Below are 22,459 nucleotides of genomic sequence, written 5' to 3'. Positions count from 1 at the left end.
GTAGGCAAATGCTTTTATGGACTATATATATATGGAAGCACATTGGTTTTTTTTCATCAGAAAAACAACAGACAGCCTGGCTTTTGTACATTTAACATTAAACTCTCTAATTAAAAAAAATATGATATGATAAACTGATTCTAAAAAAACATAATCTAAGACAGCACCTACCAGACACACTAAGTTCCTACCATGTGTACATTTTTTCCATTATTTCAGCATCCACACCCAGGCATGATTACAGCCAGAACTGTTGAATCTAAACATCACTTAAATAGAACCGGTCTGGCAATGTAAAGCAGGCTGGAAGTGCAGCACATCATGCCACATTATAAAGATTCAAATGCAGATTTGAAAACCTGAAGCATTTACATGTGACAAATACGCACCAATAGAAGAAATTTTAATACAAATACTTTTCACAACACTGTCAGTTATCTTATTATCTCCATCGGGCAGAAAGTTACAGATTTTTTTCAACATTTAAAGCAAGACAATTTATTTGAGTGAAAAAAGGAATTTTGGCAATCCAAGAGATCTGAGCTCTTAGATAACTTTTACCAATGTCTCAAACCTAAACTGGCTTGTTAATCCTGGCCTGTTCACAATCATCGTTGAAAAAGCCAGGTCACTCTGACTCCTCAAATCTTGTCCCAGCAATCAGCAGTCATGGGCTTCTAGCACGCTAAAAATTACAATTACTGATACCCACAAGCTGGCGAAGACTACAGATAAGCATTTTCAGGTAGTTATTTCCTTTATAAGTTCATAAGCTATTAAGAAATTCTATTTAACAGGAATGTTGGCGGTCTAGAAGACAAGAAAAACATGCAAAATCCACAGTGGACTACCTCAAGATCAACCTAAACATCATCAATTTTCATCAATCAGTTTATTAAATACAGCCCAAGAATCGAACAGAACTAGAAGCCTTTTGCAACAAAGAATGAGTAAAAATCCCCAAATACACTGGATACAAAAATTGTTCACAAGCTGTAATTATTACCAAAGGGGGTGTTACTAAATACTGACCACTTAAGGTTGCCCAACTTTCATTACTTTGATTTAAGGGGGCTTATTGGGCAGGGGGATTTTGCCCTAATTACAATAAATACCCATTTGTTTATGAAATGTTAAGACTTCCTGTGTTTTTATACTGAGCTTTTAATGTAGGTAATGTTAGGTTCCAGGAGACTGATAACATTAAGACCATAACAAAGTTATCTTTAAGGTTTTCAATTTCTGAAAATCTTTTACTCCCTTAGCTGTTAATACATATATTTTTTGACCTTGGGTGCCCAAACTTGCTACTGAAGAATAGGTGGTCATCATAAACACAGGAAGGTCAGTGTTTCTGATAAAGTGGGAAGTTAGAGTAGTTGAGGGTGCACATACATACACTTTGTTCATATTTAACACAGAATAAACCTCATCTTATTTGATAAATTAATAAAGTGTCATTAAATTGGCCCCATGTTAACAGTATTTATCTTTTCCTTAACGTTTTCCTCAAGTACATGAACAACTGTAAATACACCAATCTAAGATTATAGAAGGATTTTATACAAAATGAAAAAATTGGCATAAATATTACCTGGTGTTAGGAATACTTGGTACCTTTTTTTTAACACGTCTTCATAAATCAATGGTTCAGATAAACAAATTCACTTAGGTGTGAAAAAAAAAACCCATACAAAATCTGAACCAGAAGTTATGATATTTACAACACAAATATGGCAATTTTATTCACCCTGCAAAATTGAGTTGATAAAGGTATAATAGTGATAAAATATCTAAAGAAACTGTTTATGTACTATTTTGCATTGCAACACTTGCAAAGTACCTCTCTACAGTGAATAGATATTTTAAAAACGTTTTTGATTTAAATGATCATAAATCAATTTCAGTAATAATGTTTTATGAGACACTGAACTCTTTAGACTGGTTTCCACTCACCACCACCTCAGTAACTCTTACATAGCAAGTTTTTCAAACAGAGCATTTGCCCCAAACCACTCAGAATGACTTTGTTTATATCTTTATCATTTAATTATGCAGATATTTTGAACAAATCTTTGGAAATCACACTGGACTTCGTGCTTTGAATGGCCCAACATGTCACTGTACCTTTAGACTGTCGTGATTTTGTCGTCGCTACCTTGCTACTGTAAGTTTAGTGCAACTGATGTCCTTAATAATGGACATGGAAAAAAATCTGTTTTAGACACTGTCTGCTCTCATTTTTGCAGCTGCTGACACTACCTTTCACCCGGCCTTTAGCTAACACTTCCAGGGACTGTTTTCCTAACCCCGTCCTGCGAGCTTGTTTTTCCTACACATTTCACGCCGGGCAAGTCGCAGCCCCAATTGTGATCACGTTTTAGTGGCGTGAAGAGTCAAGCCAATCGTATTCGCCGCTCAGCATTCACATCCAATCAGAAGTGGAAAATAGTGTGCGCGTGTGGCAGCGGCCAATCAGAACGCACGCCGAAAAAGAATTGGTTGGGAGCAACCACGCGTTAATCAAGCAGCGAGCGCTTCAGAGAGAAAGTAGGTCACTCAGATTGAGCATCGCTAACTACCTGAGGTACTTCTAGTAAGCCTGCAGTTTACTCATACAGCCCACTCGTACAGAAAACACCGTGCACATCATGGAGAAGAAAAAGACTATTAACTTCGGTGCAGGCCCGGCGAAACTCCCACCTTCCGTAAGTTTTTCGCTTCAGTTCCCATTCAAACCAGCAGCTGATGTTTATTTCATGATCCTTAACGTTGTTGTCTCTGTTCTGTACTTGCGTGTACTTCACTTTAGCGTTTGCTGCTCATCTGGGAAGAACATAGCACTACGCTTTTCTTTGATCCAGCTAGCAGCTTTGTTGGTGAACCTTTCATGGAAGCTGCTTTAAGTCGAGTCTGCTGTTTTCAGCACTAGTCGAGCTGGGGCATGTGGGTGATGATGTTGCATCAGCCTCGATGAACGTCGACGTGCACACCTACCGGAGAGCTGCGTGTGTACTTTTGGCTTAAGCCTATGAAACCTCAACGCAGTAGATTTTAAAGATTGCAGGTTAGATTCAGCGCAGCTTTAAATCACCCACCCTTTCTTTCTGCACTCGCTGAGGTGACGTGACGTCATCGTAAACAAATCATGAGTGAATAAACTGCAGTAAACTGACGAGGTGTCGTCGTTGCATCTTACGTTTCATAAAGTATTTGTATTACTTTTACTATATAGGAAAAAAAGCCACGAGTCCACCCAGCCCTTGTGACTCCTAGCCGTCCTCCTTCTCCTTAAAGTAGTGCTTTGGCAAGAAATCAAATTTGCTCAATTTTCCCCTTTACCCCAGGACGCAGTCAATCAGCTACCACGTGTTTAGTGTGCAAATTTAGCTCATTTAGTTTTAATTCAGCCACGGGGCTTATGTTGCTAACAAATACTAGAAGTCAATATACACACACAAAAAAAACTTTTCTGTAACTTTTCTGCAGGCACAGTATACCTTATCTTTGTGACCAAAGGGCAGCTTTCTGAGACAGCAGGTGTTGTCAAATTCCACTGAAAAATCCCCATTGCCTGCAGGCAAGCTATGCAGGCAAGCTATGCAGGCGTACAGATACATAAGAAAAGGACCCCCCCCCCCTTTTCAGATAAACAGTGAAATTCATTTTTGTATATTTCATGTTTGTGTATTTGTATACTTCGCAGTGAGCTACACTGTGCCCTAAATCAGGTCTGTGTGACCTCGGTGTAGTTTGCGTGGGATGAGAGAAGATTTGTTTATATTAAAAGTTTTCGATGATCATTGACTTCTAGTGGTTCTTAGCATGTTAGTCTGGTTGCTACGGTGTAAAAATAAAAAGACAAATTGGACAACCAACCAATGTTGGTTACGCTGGTTATTGGGGGAGAGGGCGGGACATCCTATACACCTAGAGGGAGTAAGACCAATCATGCTATCTTTGACTCTTGGACATGGATGGCTGTGGCCTCGCCAGGGATCAAACATGCACTTAGACAGTTGCACCACTTTTTATTATTATTTTTTTAATTAAATTTCCGTTTTGGAGACTCCCTACTTTTTTCACTTATTGTCACATGACCTTCCTTGCTGGTGGATTTATTTATATCCAATATTTTCAGAATTATTTTCCGGATGAATAACTTCCAGGTGTTGTCCGCTTTGAAATAAATACATTACAAGTTTAAATGAGCTACACATTGATAACAGCTGTTTCTGACACGTATGAAAAAGTGTCTGGAACTGGAAATGTGGGCAGATTAAGGAGCCACTGCCTCATTAATAACAATTAACATTAAACCAATTGGTAATTATCACAATTATAATGCATGATGAACATAATTACAGTGGCAGAACAGGAATGAAACAAGATTATTATTAACCCATATTTCAAATTAGGTTTATTAGCAAAATGTACTTTCAGTTTTTTTGCAATAACCCAGTCACACATCTATACTGCTGACCCATAGGACAGAAAAGTTCCAGTTTTGTTTCAGGGCTTCACAGAACAGAATCCCAAAATGTTCTGTGGCATTTATTTATATGGTTTTGAGAAAATTGGAGCCAACTTTTCTTGTGCTTTTGGGGTCATTAGACACTAACTCTTGCTGCAGCTGCTTTGCAGTCAGAGGTTTTTTGACCACCTCCATCCTTAGGAATCTGGTGGCAGCCTGTGAAAGCCTCCTCTTTTCGTCACATCCAGGTAGTGTAGCCAGTGGTCCTTTTAACTTTGAACTTGCAAACTATGATTCCAGGTGTGTTTTATGTCAAGCACAACTGATGCGACTAATAGAGTCCTTGATTTGCCACCTGATTTGCAGAGGTGTGCTCTTATGAGGGATTCTATGCAGGGGGTTAAATAAGTCTGAGGCTGCAGTAGGCATTAAAAGTTGTATTTTGTAATAAATTTGAAGAAATCACTTGTTCTATTGGTTTTGTTGAGCTATTTACATTGGTCTTGTTTAGTTGGTTTATTGTAAACAGCTGAAAGTTGAAAAAACAAGTCGATTTTACCAATAAACCTAATTTGCAATGGCGGTTGACTCATTTCGATTGCGATTGTAGATCAATCTTAAAGACAAAGTACCATTACCAAGTCTGTCTACAAGTTACTACTTGATAAGTGCTTATATAAATCCAGGTGTTTATAACCATATACATTGAATGGTCTGTTGCTGATGCAATACTGTTAGCTAATACCAATGAAGTCACGGAAAACAGCATTATGAGAGAATTGGTATTTCTTGCTCCTGGGTTCCCCCGACTGACAAGGTGAGAGATCCAGAAACGTCACTGAAAGTGAAAGAAGAGACTCTGGTTACACAGCATTACACAGTTCTCATAAGCAGTGTCCTTTCATAGTGCATAGCTGGGCAGTGTGCTGAGCCTGGAGTAGCGAGCATAGAGAAGCTAATGTAATACAGGCTAATACAGGTTTAATCTATAATCTGCTATCTACATTACTATTTACATTGTAGCATTAAATGTGTGTTGTACATTTGTAAGAAAAGTAGTGTTAATAGTTTCTTGGCTTTAGTATATAGTTATTTTCTCAGTAAGTAATGGTTTGTGAACTCCTGAACATGCTTTCCTTTTCCAGACCAGAGTTTCTGCCTCTGTGATATGTGGATAGACACCATTTACTAAGCTTTGCATATACCCACCTAAAAACACAGTAATAACAAGTGCCATGCGCTCCTAAAAATGATAGAACACCTTTTTATGTGATCACTGTCTTAGTACATGTATACCAGAACACAAGGACATGGTATGCGTCTGCCCAAGATTGAACAGCCCTGGAACAGAACTCTCCCTCAGTTCTTATTAAGCTCCCAGACAAACTTAAAGCAATACAAATATTTACTAAGAGCTGTTGCCAGGCTGGTTGCCAGGGCCAGAAAAGAGAAAATGGGCTTTTAGAATGCAGAGGCTCTTTTCCACTTCACTAGAGCATTGAAAAAGCCTGCAGAGTTTAGAAAGGTGTATTCTAGTTCTATAGGTAAGTGATTTGCAGGCATTCTGTATTGACATACTGTATGGTTGTAATAAACTGTTTTACTTGGTATAGAACCTTTTATATTATGCAAACTTCCTTTCATCTTTATATAGGTCTTCACATGCAGGTATCTTCTACAATATTTGCTCTTTAAAGAACCATTCTTTAAAGAACCAAATGTGTTTCTACTTTGGCATATTTTCTTAACCCTTTCTGGGATCTTTATTTTAAGAGTGTATTGTCAAGTGTGTTTTCATGGGCCAGTTGTGTAAAACTTCAATCCTTAATGACACTGCCATAAAACTTATTCTTTCTTGAAAATAACTGCTGACAATTTGATGGGCCAGACTGTAACTTCTTCTGCTCCTCTGCCTACTGATAAACATCATATGGGACACTAACATTCAGCATTTCTTGTTTTGTTTTCCCCCCAGGTGTTACTTCAAGCACAGACAGAGCTGTTGGATTATAATGGCATTGGCATTAGTGTTCTTGGTAAGGGACAGTTTTGATAAAAATATAATTTGTAGCTTCAATGTATGTGCTAAAATTAATGATGTCTCCATTTATTACACCTAGAAATGAGCCACAGGTCTGCAGATTTCTCCAAAATCATAAACACCACAGAAAACCTTCTTCGTGAACTCCTGTGAGTTTTCAGAGCTTGTACAAAGGGGAAATGCGGTATTAATACAAATAACAATTTCTTTTTGCAAAGTAACCATTTTATCGTCTATATTGTTCTTCCTCTATAACAGGAATATACCGGAAAACTACAAAGTTTTGTTTCTTCAAGGCGGTGGGTCAGGGCAGTTTAGTGCTGTTCCTCTGAATCTGATTGGTCTGAAGGAGGACAGATGTGCCGATTATCTCGTGACTGGAACTTGGTCCGCGAAAGCTGCCAAAGAGGCAGAGAAGTATGGGAAAGTCAATGTGGTTCACCCAAAACTGGACAAATACACGAGTGAGTTACTACCACCTAATCAAATATAGAGCGGATTTGGATTAGGCAATGCTCAGCTGATGTGCCGTGGCAGCTAATGTAGCAAACTAATTATAAATAAATTTGTTCATTTTTATTTTCACATCAATACTAATAATCTTTTACTCGATAATGGGTTCTTCCTTTATTGATATTGTTGTGATTTTAAAATAATGCCCATTAGCTTAAAACTGTAAAAAAAAAAAAAAACCTGCACTTAAAACTTTCCTATGAAGGTAAATGAAAAGATCAGGATTGTATGAATTGAATGAAGAATGAAAAAATGTAAATTGAATGAAAAAGTTTTTCTCCTTTCAGGAATTCCAGATAGCAGCAGTTGGTCTCTGAATCCTTCAGCATCCTATGTCTACTACTGCTGCAATGAAACAGTCCATGGTGTTGAGTTTAACTTTATTCCTGATACCAAGGATGTGATTCTTGTCAGTGACATGTCATCAAATTTCCTGTCTCGACCAGTAGATGTATCAAAGGTTGGCAGTATTTCTCTTTAATTATTTTCTGCAGTACTATTGTTTTAATGGTAATTGTATGTTTAATTTAGCTTTTTTTGTCATTGGTCCAAGTTTGGGCTCATATTTGCAGGTGCACAGAAGAACATAGGATGTGCTGGAGTCACTGTTGTAATTGTGAGGGAGGATCTATTGGGAAAAGCCTGTAAGGAGTGTCCTGTTGTACTGGATTATCAAGTACAAGCTGGAAATAACTCCCTCTACAACACACCTCCTTGTTTCAGGTACATCTCACCCATGTGTTCCATCTGTTCATGCAGGGCTTGTATGTGTTATGGTGGTTATGGTGTTATGTTTGCTTGACCACTTTTAATAATCAAGATTTTTTACTAAGATGCACCAAAGTGTCCTAGTCTGAGTTAATTGGTAAAGTGCCAGTCCTATTCTTGGAGCAGTCTCAAAAAGTGGACTGAAGCACATGGTCTTTATAATTTTTTTGAAACATATTAACATGAAGAATATTGTGAATTAATAACAGTGAGGAACAGGATGAAATGGCCACATTAGTGTGTCCATTGTGCCTTACAATACAGTAGGAAATACCAGTATAATATGTGGTAATAGTAATGTGTAATGTGTAAATGTGGTAATTTTGTCAGTCAGTTTGTCTCAATTAAATAAGGGATGCAGTAGTTTTTTTATTGCTTCATGAAATATCCTGCTGTACAATAAGCATCCTCTATATGGACCCAAAGTAAAATAAGTAAAGAGTAATGCCATTTTTCTTCTTTATGTATTTACAGCATCTACATAATGAACCTGGTTCTGGAATGGATCAAGAATAATGGTGGCACAGAAGCCATGGAGAAACTCAGCAAACAGAAGTCTTCCTTGATCTACGACATCATCAACAGCTCCAATGGATTTTACTCGTAAGTAAAATGACCTCATATATATGCATTAGTAACTGTCAGGATCATGTAGGATTTTGTAGGATGAAGTAGGGTTCAGTTGACCATTAGCTTCTTGATGTCTGCTCTAAAATAGTGTTTGGTTTGGTAGTGGAATGTTTTTGTCATACTGTTCTTGTGTATGTATGTATCTTTTTATTTATTCCCTTATTATTTTTTGTTTTATATATTTCGCCTTCAGCTGCCCCGTTAATGAGGATTGCCGGAGCCGCATGAACATTCCATTCCACGTTGGAAACGGGGAGGGAGATGAAGCCCTAGAAAAGCTGTTTCTGGATGGGGCTTCTAAACTTGGGATGATTTCATTAAAAGGACACAGGTATTACATACCCCACAACCAAAAAAATCAGATTGCATTTTAATTTAGATTCAACTCATCTGCCCTTTTTACATTGTAGTGATGTGGAGTGTGGAAGGCATCCACACATGTACAATGAAAATTTTTAGGAATTCCTATCTAAACTTGACAATACCTCCTTGTATTTAAACAAATCACAGTACAGGATATCCAGTCAGAAGAAAGGTCTTGACACGTCCGTCTTATAGGGACAACAACAAAAACAGCATGTTGAATTTGGAGGGACATAAAGCGTTTGGAAATTGGTCAATATCTAAACAAATTATGACCGTTAATGGGATTTAAAATTACATTGACATTATCAGTGGACTTCAGGGGGCTAAGGATAACCTAATATTGTGAAATACAGCCAAAATAATAGTGGGTATGTTGACTATTGACAGTGGTTAGGGGTGATTTTGGAATGAATGGAAAAATATTGTTGATGTTTTCCAGATCTATTAGTTCCCAGTGTACTTTTTTTTTTTTTTTTTTTTTTTTTTTTTTTTTTTCGTTTAATGTAAACAAGGAAGTACATGGTGCAGATCAGCTCACCACTTCAATCTTTTAAAACTCTACAAGATTGCTTACAAGACTGCTTACAAGATTTGTTTGTCTACACAGCTAGTAATACAATGGAAGCTTTCTCTTACATCTGTTTAATTAACAGTCATGGCAGTTGATGTCATGCAAAACTAACACCCCAAAAAAAAAAAAAAAAAAAAAAAAAAAAAAAAAAAAAGATGCAATTCAGAAATGATTGTAGATGAAACTTTGAGGTTTGATTGGATGGTGAAAAGTGAGTATTTTAAAAACAAACAAGTACAAGATGTTACCTGCACAGGCCCCATAATGTAATTGCTGTACCATTTAAGGTGAAACAAGAAATTTGATTAAAAAGCCAAGTTAATTGAATTGCTATCCACTGTACGAGGCCCTGTTGCAGTCAGCAAAGCGGCACTGCTGGTTTAATCCAGCAAATTAATTGCTACAAAAACATTATTAACGTTCACAGTCTTCACAGTTCTTGTGATGAAATAAAAAGTTTACATATTTGCTAACAGGGACCTGCCCCCCTACGAAATGTCTTGATTTTTTCCCTTTACAGGCATTATTGATAATAATCCATTTTTTAATCATTTTACAGATCTGTTGGCGGGATACGAGCATCTCTGTACAATGCAGTGACTTTGGAAGACACTCAGATTCTCTCTGCCTATATGAAGCAGTTTCTTAAGGATCATCAGCCCAATGAACTGGAGAACTAGAGAAAGTCATGTTTACAAGTTACCTCAACCACTAGTATCCTGTTCCATATTTGCATCTGGTAGACAATAATGAAACGATATACTGTTTACTGCCCATTGCAATGTTGTAATAATGCTATTAGAACTACACTAATAATAGTATACTCTATGATTGCCTGTAGGAACTGATCCAGTTCAGTGCATTATATTATAATTAAAGAACACTACATTAACACCTCAGAAATTACATTCCGAGTAGGTGCTTGGTTTTTACTCTCACTATTCCTACCTTGTGTTTAAGCTACACTAATATAGTTTTTTCCTCATTAAAAATAATATTGTGCCTTAAAATGCAAGAAAAATATAATTGTCTGTGTATGACAACCTCTGTTCATAATGTCCTTTTACACTTTTCTTAGTTTCTGTGTATGTAACAAAATTCTTAGCTTAAAAACTAGAAATTAAAGTGGCTGGTGAGACCCACGTCCTTATTTTTGATTCTCTGAACTTTGCATAAAATTACAGCACATTTATTTTTCTCCCACATTATGATGCTTTCTTTGAACACTGAAGCTGATGGCCTATACATGATTTTATGCATGAAGGTGTAGATGTACAGGCCTTCTTAAACAATTCCTTCCTAAATAAAACTTTTCAGTAATTTTAACACCATGATTATGCAAAACAGAAGATACATACAGTTGTATACACATATGTTTACATCTTAATTATGTTTTTAAGTTCTATTATATATCAAATTGCATGTTTTTTGTTGATTTTCTAAGTACAAAAAACTGAAGTCCTCTACAAGTAATACATTTCAGCATACCTCAATGCAGAAATATTGTATATTTACTAAATCCAACATCTGAAGGGCAATCGAAAACAAAGTGTGGCATATCCAAAAGGTATCGCACCTTATATAATTTGTCCCCCCAATCAATAAACCGTCCATTGAACTGTGGCATACGACTCTACACCCACCGTAGCGTGCATTGATGAATCTCTTTCTGCTGAGGCACACAGAAGTGTCAAAATGTGGCAACAGCATGAATCCAATGACCTAACCTGCCTTGTTCGGGCTGATGAATATGGTGTAATGACATGGGGAATATTTTCTTTACACACTCTTCTTCAAATGCTTTTATGAACTCCATTTTGGAGGTATTCTGTGGTCAATGCTATTTTGCAGTCAACTTGAATCACTTTTTTCTATGAGTGAAAGGGTATGATCATTGTGCTGGTTTTCTGTCTTCTCAAGTATCTACCCTTAGCTTTATGTCCATGCATTGTATTGGACCAGCCACACTCTAGTAAGCACACACATCCAGGCAGAAACTGGCAAATCTTTCGGAAATGTCATGCAGTCCATTTTCTACTTTATCTTATTTTTCTGGTTTATTTTAGGACTTTAGGACAATATTGCCATCATTGCAGCTTAGAGTTGTAATATATTTGTATTGTCTTGCTTTAATGGGAGGAACAGTGAAGTCTGCTGTGCAAACACACGTGTAATTGATTACAGATTGATTACAGGTTCCCTCTGCTTTTAGGACAGTTATCGCATCCTGATGGCAGCGATTATAGAGTTTGATCAGTGTTGTTTTTCTAGTCATTGGGCAGAACAGGATATTCGGAGCATGAAAGTGCTCCTGAAACATCTTCAGGAATTGCGTGGCTCAGTCATGCCAACATGGGGCATGATCTCAAAGGAATATGTCCAACTTAAATGTGTAAGAATTAAAGCTGTTTTGAGAGTGTACTTAAATTGGACATTTGCCAAAACAATATTAACAGACTCTCTTGCTTTTCGTAAAAAATCTCTCTACCATGTTCTTCTTCAAGGTGAACTTTTAGCATTACCGCTTTACTATTTTTTGACAAACGTCTTCTTTTGTGAATTAGAATAAATGTAATATTTCCATTTTTAAAGAATAGATTAGAATGAAATATCCCACTGGGGATGTTTTTGTTTATTAGGTCGCAGCATTCATTTAAAACTATAACGTTATATTAAAACCTTAACGGTATAAAGCTGCCACCACATACGGAGGCTCCCCCCACATCGAGAACTATTCAAATAGGCCTTACGTCCGGTTTCGGGGTGGATGCTATATGGTTCAAGAGACTGTCAATCAAACGAGTAGCCAATCGTATCCGGGCTTTGTTGTCGTTGGGCGGTTCACCGTTCCATGGTGTTTACATCCAGCCCCGAGAACTTTAACAAACTCAACATGTCTGCCTCCATAGTGAGGGCGACTGTGAAGGCAGTCAGCAGGCGAAAAATATTGCCCACAAGAGCAGCTTTGACGCTGGTAAGTGTTTTTTATTGACTGTAAGTGGGTTTAGCTTTCGACAACGCTTAACGGAACTCCACAGACTTCAGCAAACAGGCGTAAGGGTGACTGCGTTAGCTGGCCGGCTAACCTTAGCCAGGTTATCTAACGTTAGCACTGCCCGCTAAAGTTCTAGCGAGTTCTTCGGAAGGCTAACGGCTTACAAACGACAGCAACGCCTCTAGCAGATTGATCATGTTCATTTTAAACCTGTTCAAACGTGTCGCAGTCAAGCGTGCATAGCTGTCATTTGTTTGGTTGGGTTAAATACAAACCACTTTACTTAGATTAGCTAGCATAAGTACAGATGTATTAGATGTAGATATTTAGCTAGCGTAGCTATAGCTACATTAGCTAGTGCTAGATTAACAGCATTGGCCCCTTTTAACTTTAGTTCCTTATCTAAATAACGGTATTCTAGATTAGCACAATGTCCCCTTAATGCAAATAAGACGTGAAAGTGCTCTAATGTTTATAAAGCTGATTATTTTAACCGCTTTTCTTATGGTTGGAGAACATGATATACAGACAGGATCATATGATCTCGTGTCATTCTTAATGCCTAAATGTTTTTTTTTTTGGGTAAACAAGTTAAGATAAAGGAATTAATGTATGTAAACACATGGCTACTGTCCGCAACAGTGTAGTTTTGGACTGTGCGACGTTCAGTGTAGTTCAACACAAGCCTAATTTAAAAGTAACCCCAGACTCAATCTATTAGTAAATAATAACCAAAACCTACCTTCACATTTTGTATTTATACATTCTCTACCTGACCTGCCTTATGTTTTAATTATCTATTTTTATGGCCCTTGGGCTACCACAACATTGCACTATGGCCCTTAGACAAAAGGGCTCCTAACCTAATCTTAAAAGTGTGCATTCACATACCAGCTTTGTCAGTGGTGATTTTATCATTCAGCCTATTATGTATTTTTTAAACGAGCGTCATCAAAGAAATCAGCTTTTAAGTGAACCACTTTGTGTTTCTTCTTCAGACACCTTCAGCCGTGAACAAAATACAGATACTTTTACAGGACAAACCTGAATATGTAAGTAATATTGGAGGGTTGTTGGAGGTAGCAGTTTGTATATATGTATTTATGGATATACTTGTGTAAGTAAGTATATAAATAAATAAACAAACATGCTTGCACGGTCTAGATTGGCCTCAAAGTTGGTGTTCGGACCAGAGGTTGCAATGGCCTCACCTACACCCTTGACTATACCAAGGAAAAGGACAAGTCCGATGAGGAGGTGCTTCAAGATGGTGAGTGCTGTATTATAGGAATACTTTTATTTATATTTATTTAAATTAACAAGTTGTTGGTTGCAAGGGTGAAAATGATGAAATCACAATGTAAAGGTGCATGTAACAAAGGCTATTCAACCTTTATGCCCAAATGATGGCGCACAGTTGCATATTTTTGCTAATAACATTGATTATGTAGTTATAGCTGTGATAGGTTCTTCCTGTCGACTTTAATGATGTAATGGTCAATAGTTAGTTAATTATTTAATGAATGTTTTTCTGGAACTGAAGATTTTTTTTTAAACATCCTAGTACTGTGGAGGTTTTTTTCCCTGGGGCATTTTGTCTATTGCACATTTTTCACAGCTATCCAGAAAACTAAATATGGTACATGTGTATTGTGGAAATATGAAACACAGCCCTCTTTGAATTCTGTGTTTTTACATATCAGGACATAAAATAAATCTGGCCCCAGGTCTTTAAATTAAGTAAATACAACTTCAGATGAATGATGCAAAACACATTTTACCATGTATTTTTTTTAACACAAACTAGGACAAAATAGTAGTGTCCTCTTCCTCAGACAGATGCTTCGGAAGACCAGGCAAGTTTAAATTAGGTTGCGAGGTTTCAAGTGTTCAGAACATGGAGACACATTTGAAGATGTATATAATGTGTATAAAGATGCATATTCTGGAATAACCACAGCATGCTAGTAAAGGACCATTTTAAAACACAGGCATTTTTTGTGTGTGTGGCTTCTTTTTCAGGTGTGAGGGTTTTCATTGAGAAGAAGGCCCAGCTGACCTTGTTGGGTACAGAAATGGATTTTGTTGAGACTAAACTCTCAAGCGAGTTTGTATTCAATAATCCCAACATCAAAGGAACGTGTGGTTGCGGGGAAAGCTTCAACATCTGAACCACTTTGCATGCCCAGCTACACTCAGAACCCCTTTATCTTCCCTGCTGTCTATTATTCTGCAGGGCCTACCTAGCTCCATTCCCAGAACCTACATCAAGAACCACCTTGTTGCCTGTATGGCAACAAAAGACTAATATAAGAGGAAAAGAAACATGAACTAAACTTAAGAGCTAATCATCTAAGAGCTCTGTTTGATGAGTCCAAAGGTCACTTTCAGATAGTTGCAGCACAGGAAGCTAAGGTCCATTTGTGTGTAAATGATAAGTTATGTGCACTGTGGGGTCAGTATTTATTTTCTTTAAGATGTAAAACAAGCTTTTGATGAATGTTCAGTATTTAGTTTTATTTGCTGTTTTCAAAACTCTTCATTAACTTCAATCTATTTAACAGTTTAAATTATACATCTCTGAGCCTAGATAAAATGGATTACCCAAGACATGTTTGATCTCTCATTAGTTCAGAACAAGAGACAGTAGACTAATGTTGCTAACCGACACTGGACTTAGACTGCCACCAATCTCATGTCATGTGAATACATGCTGAAGAATGAAAAATATGTCTTGACTGATTTACTGCATCTGGAGTAAATGATTAAATATATTTGTTTGGTATCCCCCACCCCCAATGGAATGTCCCATTAAGGAGAATAAGACAGTGCTTGGCCCCCTTGTACAACAGTTGATGCATCTACTTGAGTCATAATTTATGTTTGAATACAGATGTTCATAATTCCAAGTAAAACTTTTCACTGACCATTATCCTGAGAAATTGAATTTACCAGATCGTCTTTAAACTTAAGAACTGTCTTGCACAGTTAGAGATACTAAGTTCTCATAGATGTCATCACAGTAAGGATTGAGTTGGATTAGTTTCATGTTTCTTGCAACTCTCAGCACAGGAAAAGATTACGTTTTAGATGGTGTCTTTGACGCTGCTCAGTCCATGTGAAATGATATCTGTTTGTAAAAACTGAGGATAGTGTGTGTATATGTATATTTAGAACGAATGTAAAAACCCTGTCTTTTAACGCACAATAAATGTACAGTTATATGAATAAATGCTGAGTCTCTTACTTGATACATCTATGGCATCACCTGGTATTCCTTGTTTATATTTTAATATATTTTTTTATTGAAATGTGTACATATTGTCTAAAATTAAAACACTGACAAAAAATAAATACTTTCGACTGAAAAGCACTCTGTAAAATAATTAACACTTTATCAAAATTGACTTTTTCACTTTGCGATATAACCATGCTAAAACCCAACCAGTCCAGAACACAGAATCCAAGCGTAGAGGGTTGTAACATGATTTTGTGACTACAATAAATCTTTATAGCAAATAAAAAAGGGAAAACCTTAATAACACTAAATCTAATCCTAGTCTCTTGTGTCCCTAAAGGTAACAGTAATACTGGCCCGAACCCTAAACCTAGCCCTAGCCCTTAACCTAGCTGCAGCCTTAACCCTAACTCAAACCCTTTGCTAACCATAACCATGGTCCATTCCTCTAACTCTATACAAATGCTAAGCCTAGCTCCTAAGCCTAACCCTGTACTAACTATATCACCATACTACTCATATCTCTAACTTTCACTACATTTCACTTAAGATAATCAGGAAAGATTTTCTACTGACTTTGGTTTCTTGGTTGAAAGAGGCTTCAACACAAGGATCAGTAAGATTTTTGAATAACTCCACCCACCCTTGCTTGTCCTCTTGCCCTACATGTGGACACCTACTATATCAGGTTCTGCACGCTCCTTAATATGTCTGCAAGAGCGTCTTACAAACAGCGCAAAAATAAAGGGCAAAGTTATCCCTTCTTCAAAATAATCATCATTATATATGTTTAATCTAGGTTAATACGTTATTAGTCTGATGCAACTTCCATGTATCAGTATTACAAATTCTTCTTTCTTTTTTTCCTCTTAGCCTTTTAATAGAACACTTGTTTCTGCAGCTTATTTGGCTGAAATGTCAGTACAGTAAGAGTTGCTGATGCTGATAAGAGGAGGGAAGCAGTGGATGAATTTCTCATCAATAGATCTTTGAGTTCTGTTTTTGTGAAAGGTTTTGCGGCCTTGTCTCGGTTCATGGGAGCAGATCTGAGGGGCTGCAGACATCCAAGAAGCTCCTGTGTACAGTTTTCTCTGAAGGTCTTTCAGGTCTATAAAGTATGTCAAACGTACACCCCCTGAGAACACGAAGGGAAAATGTGATGTTAGTACTTAAATAGCTTTTGTTGCTTTTTAAGTGAATGGGCAGGGTTAAACTGTTATTGGTTGAATGGTGGATATATGTAAATGTGTTGGTTTTTGTAACATCACAGAAAATTTATTTTACGTTCCTCCATACAGCAAAACTTGTCCTTAGAGAGACTTTACATTTGTACACTGGACCTTTCTAACAGTCACTGTGTTGTCTGACTGCACCCTATAACAGCGCTCGCTGTTCTTCAGCATTCCTCAAAAATCTTCATTGGGCTTCAGCACAGCCAACAGAGTGTCGGTGAACTTGTCTGGAAGTCCCTCCAACATGGACGAATGGCTAGTTTTGTAGTGCAGCCCAGTGTTCACTCTGGTACAGTTTAACTTGAATTATTATTATGGATACAGAAGTGGCCCTTCATTTTGTAGTTATGAGAGTGAGGAACTGTGGACGTGTGGACTCGCATACCATAAAAGTTACATACAACAATAACACTGAGGCCTGTACCTGGCCTTCTTTCTACTCCCTACCACAATTGCCTGATGTCTTTCTGACTGTGGACGAGGTGGGCTCTGAGCTTTTACTAGACCAGTCCTTCATTCCCAGAATCTGAGAGAAGAAAATCCCCCTCTGCAACAGGTCCTGAGCGGATTCACAGTTCACACCCTTCCACACGGTGATGTGAGAATGAAAGCAGTAGTTAGCGATTGCTGGGGGAATAGGATCACAGCATTTCACGGCATTAAAAGCTGATCTCTGTTGATAGCACATTCTGCTCGGGGAACTGCAGAGCTCTTGGATTTTCCTTGGCAACAGATCTAGAGTAGCTGCATGTGTTGCTAGTCTTTGCTTTGAGGCAGCTGGTGGAAGTGAGAGGTACGTTGGTGCATGTTGTGGTTTGGTGTGTGTCCACTTCTCCAGCTGAGCCAGCAATTCTGAAATCTGAACACAGTGACATTAAATCTTATTAATCAAAGTTATGTAAAAAAAAAAAGAACACAAATTGGAGTGCAATGAACCTAAAGAAGCCCCCATGTGAACTTTAACAACATCATTTGCAAAACCTCAATTTTTTGCTTATATTGCAGGGTGTCAGATACTGTATAATATGATTGTGTGGTTTAAAACACAGGATGATAGCACTGCAAATTCACATTACACTGGTATACAGTATGCTATTCATTTAATTATTAACAACCAACAGCTCAGAACCAGCGTTTTTTTTTTAAGATGTAAATGCAAATACTAACTACCTTAAATCCGTATGTATCTTGATCTTCTTTTTTGTTATTCATAATGCTGAGTTCATAATACGTTATGTTTAATTAGACTCTTAGAATCTTTAGCTAATTTGTTGTTTGTTTTGTTTACCATCTATAACATTTAAAAACGTCTGTCCTGTTTGCTCGCTCTTTGTTCTTTGATATTCTAATTCCGTGGAGATGACCATTACAATGAGCATCACAGTGCATTATGTCATAAAGGCCACATTCAAGAAAGCACCAAGACTGTGATCACTTATACTTTTTAATTTCATATCACTTAATAAAGAATCTTCTGCTTTTTACATAAGCCAGCCATTTGCTGTTTGCTCAAGTACATTCTTAATAGTTGTCTATAACTCATCCTAATGCAAACTCCCTCTTTCAATTCTCGCAAACTCCAGTTAGAAAGCTTTTTTTTTTTGTCCTAAGGTATATGCAGGGCATTGTACAGCCAAACAGTCCCCCAAAAAATTTGATTATTTAAAGCACACCTTAGTGGGAATACTCTGCAGTCTTTAGTCTGTACATAGGACTATCCCATAATTGTTCTCTCTGCCACTGTATAAACGAGAGAAAGAAGAAGGTTAATTTAAACAAAGGCTAGTCCCATTAAATTTAGCTACATTTACTTGACATCGACATCGTATAACAGACTATAAACAGCTGAGTTTAGCTTGTTTAGTCTTTTTTTTAAGTGCATTTAGTTATAATCCGCTTCCATTCACGCTACACAGGAAGCGTCACTGGACTGCTTCGCCCCGCCCAAACGCGAGTTGCCAGGGCAACAGAAACGCTGGGAGGCTTGGAGTCCGGCGATGCGCGCTAAGCGACCCGGGAAAAGCTGCGTTACTTTTTTCCCACCCGCATTCTAGCAAACCCCGCCTACTGCGCTACTATTTGCTCACATTGCTCAGGGTTACAATCTACGATTGGCTAGCAGATCATGTTGATTTACAAGTGAGGCGGAGTTAGACGGAAAACGGGTGATAAAAAAACAACACAGCAGAAATCTCTTTTTGCACGTTAGCCCTTAACAACAAAGTGATGGTCCGGAGCTTTGAAACCCTCAGACGAAGACGAATTGTTTTCTGAGCTGGGGGCTTCTTTTAATATCAACCAAAACATGTCCAATTTCAGCGATTCAGGCTTCGAAGAGGACCTACAAAGCCCTTCTCCATCCAAACACGCAGCAGTATCGTGGCTAAGAGAGCAGGACGAGAGACTGACAGCTGACTGGCATGAGATGAACTACGACGAGAGCTGCTTCATCATTCAGCAAAACAACGAGGAGAAGTTCCTCGCTCTTGACTGTTTGGCTCGTCAACCACAGGTAGCCTACAGTAGACTAAAAACTGTGACTAAACTACTGCTTGAAACCGAGTATATAATAGTTAAACTTAGCGCTATATATATTGTTTGTCGTTTTTGTGCGTTGTTAAGCATTGTAGGTGAATGTTAAAATGTTAAACTGGTGGGGCTGATACTCAACTTGTAGACCAGGATCATGAAAATCAAGAGTTTGAGTATGTTAGCTACACGTGTGGAAGCAGAGCAAAAAGCTAGAAAACGAGTTATTACTGGTGACCTGGGCCTACTAGTTGTTTTGAAGGAGGCCTATAGGTGAATTCTGTTTGTCAGTAGTATCAATAGTACCTAGTAATGCAGCTGAATGTGCTTAAAGGAGAATGCTAACTGATAGTTCTTTTACATCAGCTAACAAACACCTGCACTGGCTTGCACTGCGCTGAGTGATGAGGTGGAGGACCATCCTATCCCATCCCAGAGAGTGTGATCTGTTATGCTCTCTGGGACCCCTGGCAATAGACAGCTATGAAACCAGGGATTAACTCATTGGAGTATTGTACTATACATAGAACTGTGATTGTATGCTCATAGTGCAATCACATGTCCAGAATACTACTAATATTTTTATTTATCATTGTTGATGCTGTAGCGTACAGCTTTCTCTGTCATTTTGGAGCATCATCTACGGCAGCATTTGTCATTCTTGATAAGTGAAAGCATCATTAGAGCTAAAATCATATTAGAGCTGTTTATTTATTTATGTCTTTACATTATTGAACTCCACCCCAACAGATTACGGCAGAAGCGCGGTGCAAACTGGTCAGCTGGCTTCTAGCAGTTTATAAACACTTCAGCCTCTCCTTTGAATCCTGTTGCTTGGCAGTGAACATAATGGACCGTTTTTTGGCCACCACGTCTGTGGCTGCGGACTGCTTCCAGCTGCTGGGCATCACGGCCTTGCTGATTGCAACAAAACATGTAAGTTACCGGAGTAACCTCTGTTTAACATGTGTCTATTTTCGGTGTACCACCCTGAAGTCTGTTCAGTTTCCAACAGCGAATTCAACAGTGTTGTCATCAGCCAGCCCTTATAAAGAGTGTTTTAGCCCTGATAGCAGAGACAATTTACATATCCCAGTCTCAAAGGCACAGTACAGACTGCTTTATTATATGGAATAAGAAGATTAGAGGTTAGAAAATGAACATGTAGAAATGAAAACTGTTTTTGGTACATAAAACCCATAAGTGTAAAAAATCAGCCTTTAAAAGCCTTTAATAAAACCATATACAAGCCTTATCTGTTTTATTGTGTTTTATGCTTATTTAGACGGTTGATATCTGTTTCTTTCTGTAAATCCATCAGGTGGAGGTGTGCTCCCCTCGCATCAAGCAGCTGCTCTCACTCTGTTGCAACTCCTTCTCCAGAGAGCAGCTGTGCAACCTAGAATGTCTCATTCTTCTCAGACTCAACTTTCGCTTGGCTGCACCAACTCTCGCTTTCTTCCTCGACTACTTTATCAGTAAGGAGTTATCCTGGCATAGATCTGATGGAAGGCATGGTCAAATCTTCAGTGTTCACGAGGGCAGCAACTGCAACGACTTTAAACCTACTGAGGACCAACTGTCCACTATGAAAAGGTATAAATGCTTTGCCCGCAAAGTCTGTGAGCTAAGTCTGGCAGACTACGCTTTCAACAAGTATCAGCCCTCGGTGATTGTGCAGAGCGCAATAAATCTGACAAAGGACCTGTTAAGAAGACACACTAGCACCCTTGAGATGGTAGACTTGCTCTCTATTGGAGGCCACGAGTCGGAAGGCTCATTCAATCATTCTGTAACTCAACAATGCACTGAAGAACTTAAGTTGTTGGTATCCCTCAATCAAGAGTCAATTCAGAACTTACTAGCACTCTGAAACAACTGTATAATTACTCCTAGACTGTTATCTGTTCTGTATCATGTATGCTTTTAAAACGAATGATTCGGCCAAAAATCATATGTGCACTCCAGTTATCCCTAGGCTTACCTTTTTAGTGTTTTTAGAGGCTAAACAAGGTACCTATACATGAGCTTCTGGTCACCAGGGTAATATTGTGCAAACTAGGGCTCCAAGGTGCTGCCACTATGACCTGTGGATCGCTGGTTCGAATCCTGTGTCATGCTCACTGCCGCTCAGAGAGAGCGCAATTGGTCTCACTCTCTCTCCACTTCACTTCAGTATGATGCCGGCTATCACGGGCGCCTGCTAGCAGATGCATCAGCCCATGCATTAGAGCCGGGTACCTGCCGCAGTTAGAAATGGTTGGTTGGCTGATTGGGAATGTGTCAGAGGAGGCATGTGTCAGTCTTCCCAGTGTAAGGAGCATTACATGTGATACTATTAAAGTACTATAGAAAATACTAACGAGTCGGTTGGCTAATTGCCTCTAAAATTGGGGAGATTTATTAGGTTGGGAGCACTGTTTGATGAAGCAATATAATAAAACTTATTCCACCCCCCTCAATTATGAGATGCAACACTATGAGATGCAAGACTAATCCTTTTTCCATTTGTTAATAGTTCTAGTTGCTGTGAATAAAATAATGATGCATTTTTGGCATCTGTAAAATCATATTTTGGTGTGTAAAAAGGGATTAAATGCAAACCTGCTGGTAAGATAATCAGCATATTGTTGATATGGATCTGAATTACTGCCTTTTTGCTTTTGTTTATTACCAAACAAAAAAAAAGTTGTTAAGTAATCTTAGACTGTCTAACATGTAAGAAGGTGTAGTAAGAAGTACAGTAATTGGTGCCTGGGATCTTATAATGATTTATAACTCGTCACATCACAATCTTGGTTAACTGACTTTGAGCTAGGGGAAAAATTGTGTGCATTTGATTTTTGGCTGAACCATCGCTTTTAATATTTCCCATGAAGCACCAGTCAGTACTGTTGTATGCTTTCTAAAATGAAATAATCTGGAAAAAAACTTGATGGACATTATCTTGTAGTAATTTATTATCATTGTTTGTAGTCTCTGTGTGGTGTCATTCAGTTGTTCTTTAGCTCAGATGAATTTGCCTTATTTTACAGTCTGTGTTAATACCTCTCAGTGGATATAATATAAGATATAATATAAGACTAAATTGTCATTATTATT

General features: G+C 38.0%; 3 protein-coding genes across 3 annotated transcripts; all 3 read left to right on the top strand.

Annotated features, from left to right (window-relative positions):
- Window positions 1-2,506: 2,506 nt before the first annotated feature.
- psat1 (phosphoserine aminotransferase 1) lies at window positions 2,507-10,269 on the top strand. The gene is made up of 9 exons (XM_072664737.1): window positions 2,507-2,708; window positions 6,450-6,510; window positions 6,595-6,664; window positions 6,774-6,979; window positions 7,316-7,488; window positions 7,582-7,751; window positions 8,271-8,399; window positions 8,620-8,757; window positions 9,923-10,269. The coding sequence occupies exons 1-9, from the start codon at window positions 2,652-2,654 to the stop codon at window positions 10,041-10,043; spliced, it is 1,125 nt and encodes a 374-aa protein (XP_072520838.1). The 5' UTR covers window positions 2,507-2,651; the 3' UTR covers window positions 10,044-10,269.
- A 1,939-nt stretch (window positions 10,270-12,208) lies between these two features.
- On the top strand, window positions 12,209-15,590 carry isca1 (iron-sulfur cluster assembly 1). Its single transcript, XM_072664674.1, has 4 exons — window positions 12,209-12,337; window positions 13,357-13,410; window positions 13,523-13,628; window positions 14,381-15,590. Exons 1-4 carry the CDS (start codon window positions 12,215-12,217, stop codon window positions 14,527-14,529), a joined length of 432 nt encoding a protein of 143 aa, XP_072520775.1. The 5' UTR covers window positions 12,209-12,214; the 3' UTR covers window positions 14,530-15,590.
- Window positions 15,591-19,133: 3,543 nt separating this feature from the next.
- LOC140541947 (cyclin-O) lies at window positions 19,134-21,230 on the top strand. Its single transcript, XM_072664753.1, has 3 exons — window positions 19,134-19,340; window positions 20,108-20,293; window positions 20,679-21,230. The coding sequence occupies exons 1-3, from the start codon at window positions 19,134-19,136 to the stop codon at window positions 21,228-21,230; spliced, it is 945 nt and encodes a 314-aa protein (XP_072520854.1).
- The last annotated feature ends 1,229 nt before the right edge of the window (window positions 21,231-22,459 follow it).

Source organism: Salminus brasiliensis, chromosome 20, assembly GCF_030463535.1.
Source record: "Salminus brasiliensis chromosome 20, fSalBra1.hap2, whole genome shotgun sequence".
Lineage (NCBI taxonomy): Eukaryota > Metazoa > Chordata > Actinopteri > Characiformes > Bryconidae > Salminus > Salminus brasiliensis.
The sequence above is the reverse complement of the archived record's forward strand: the minus strand, read 5'-3'. Positions and strand labels throughout refer to the sequence as shown.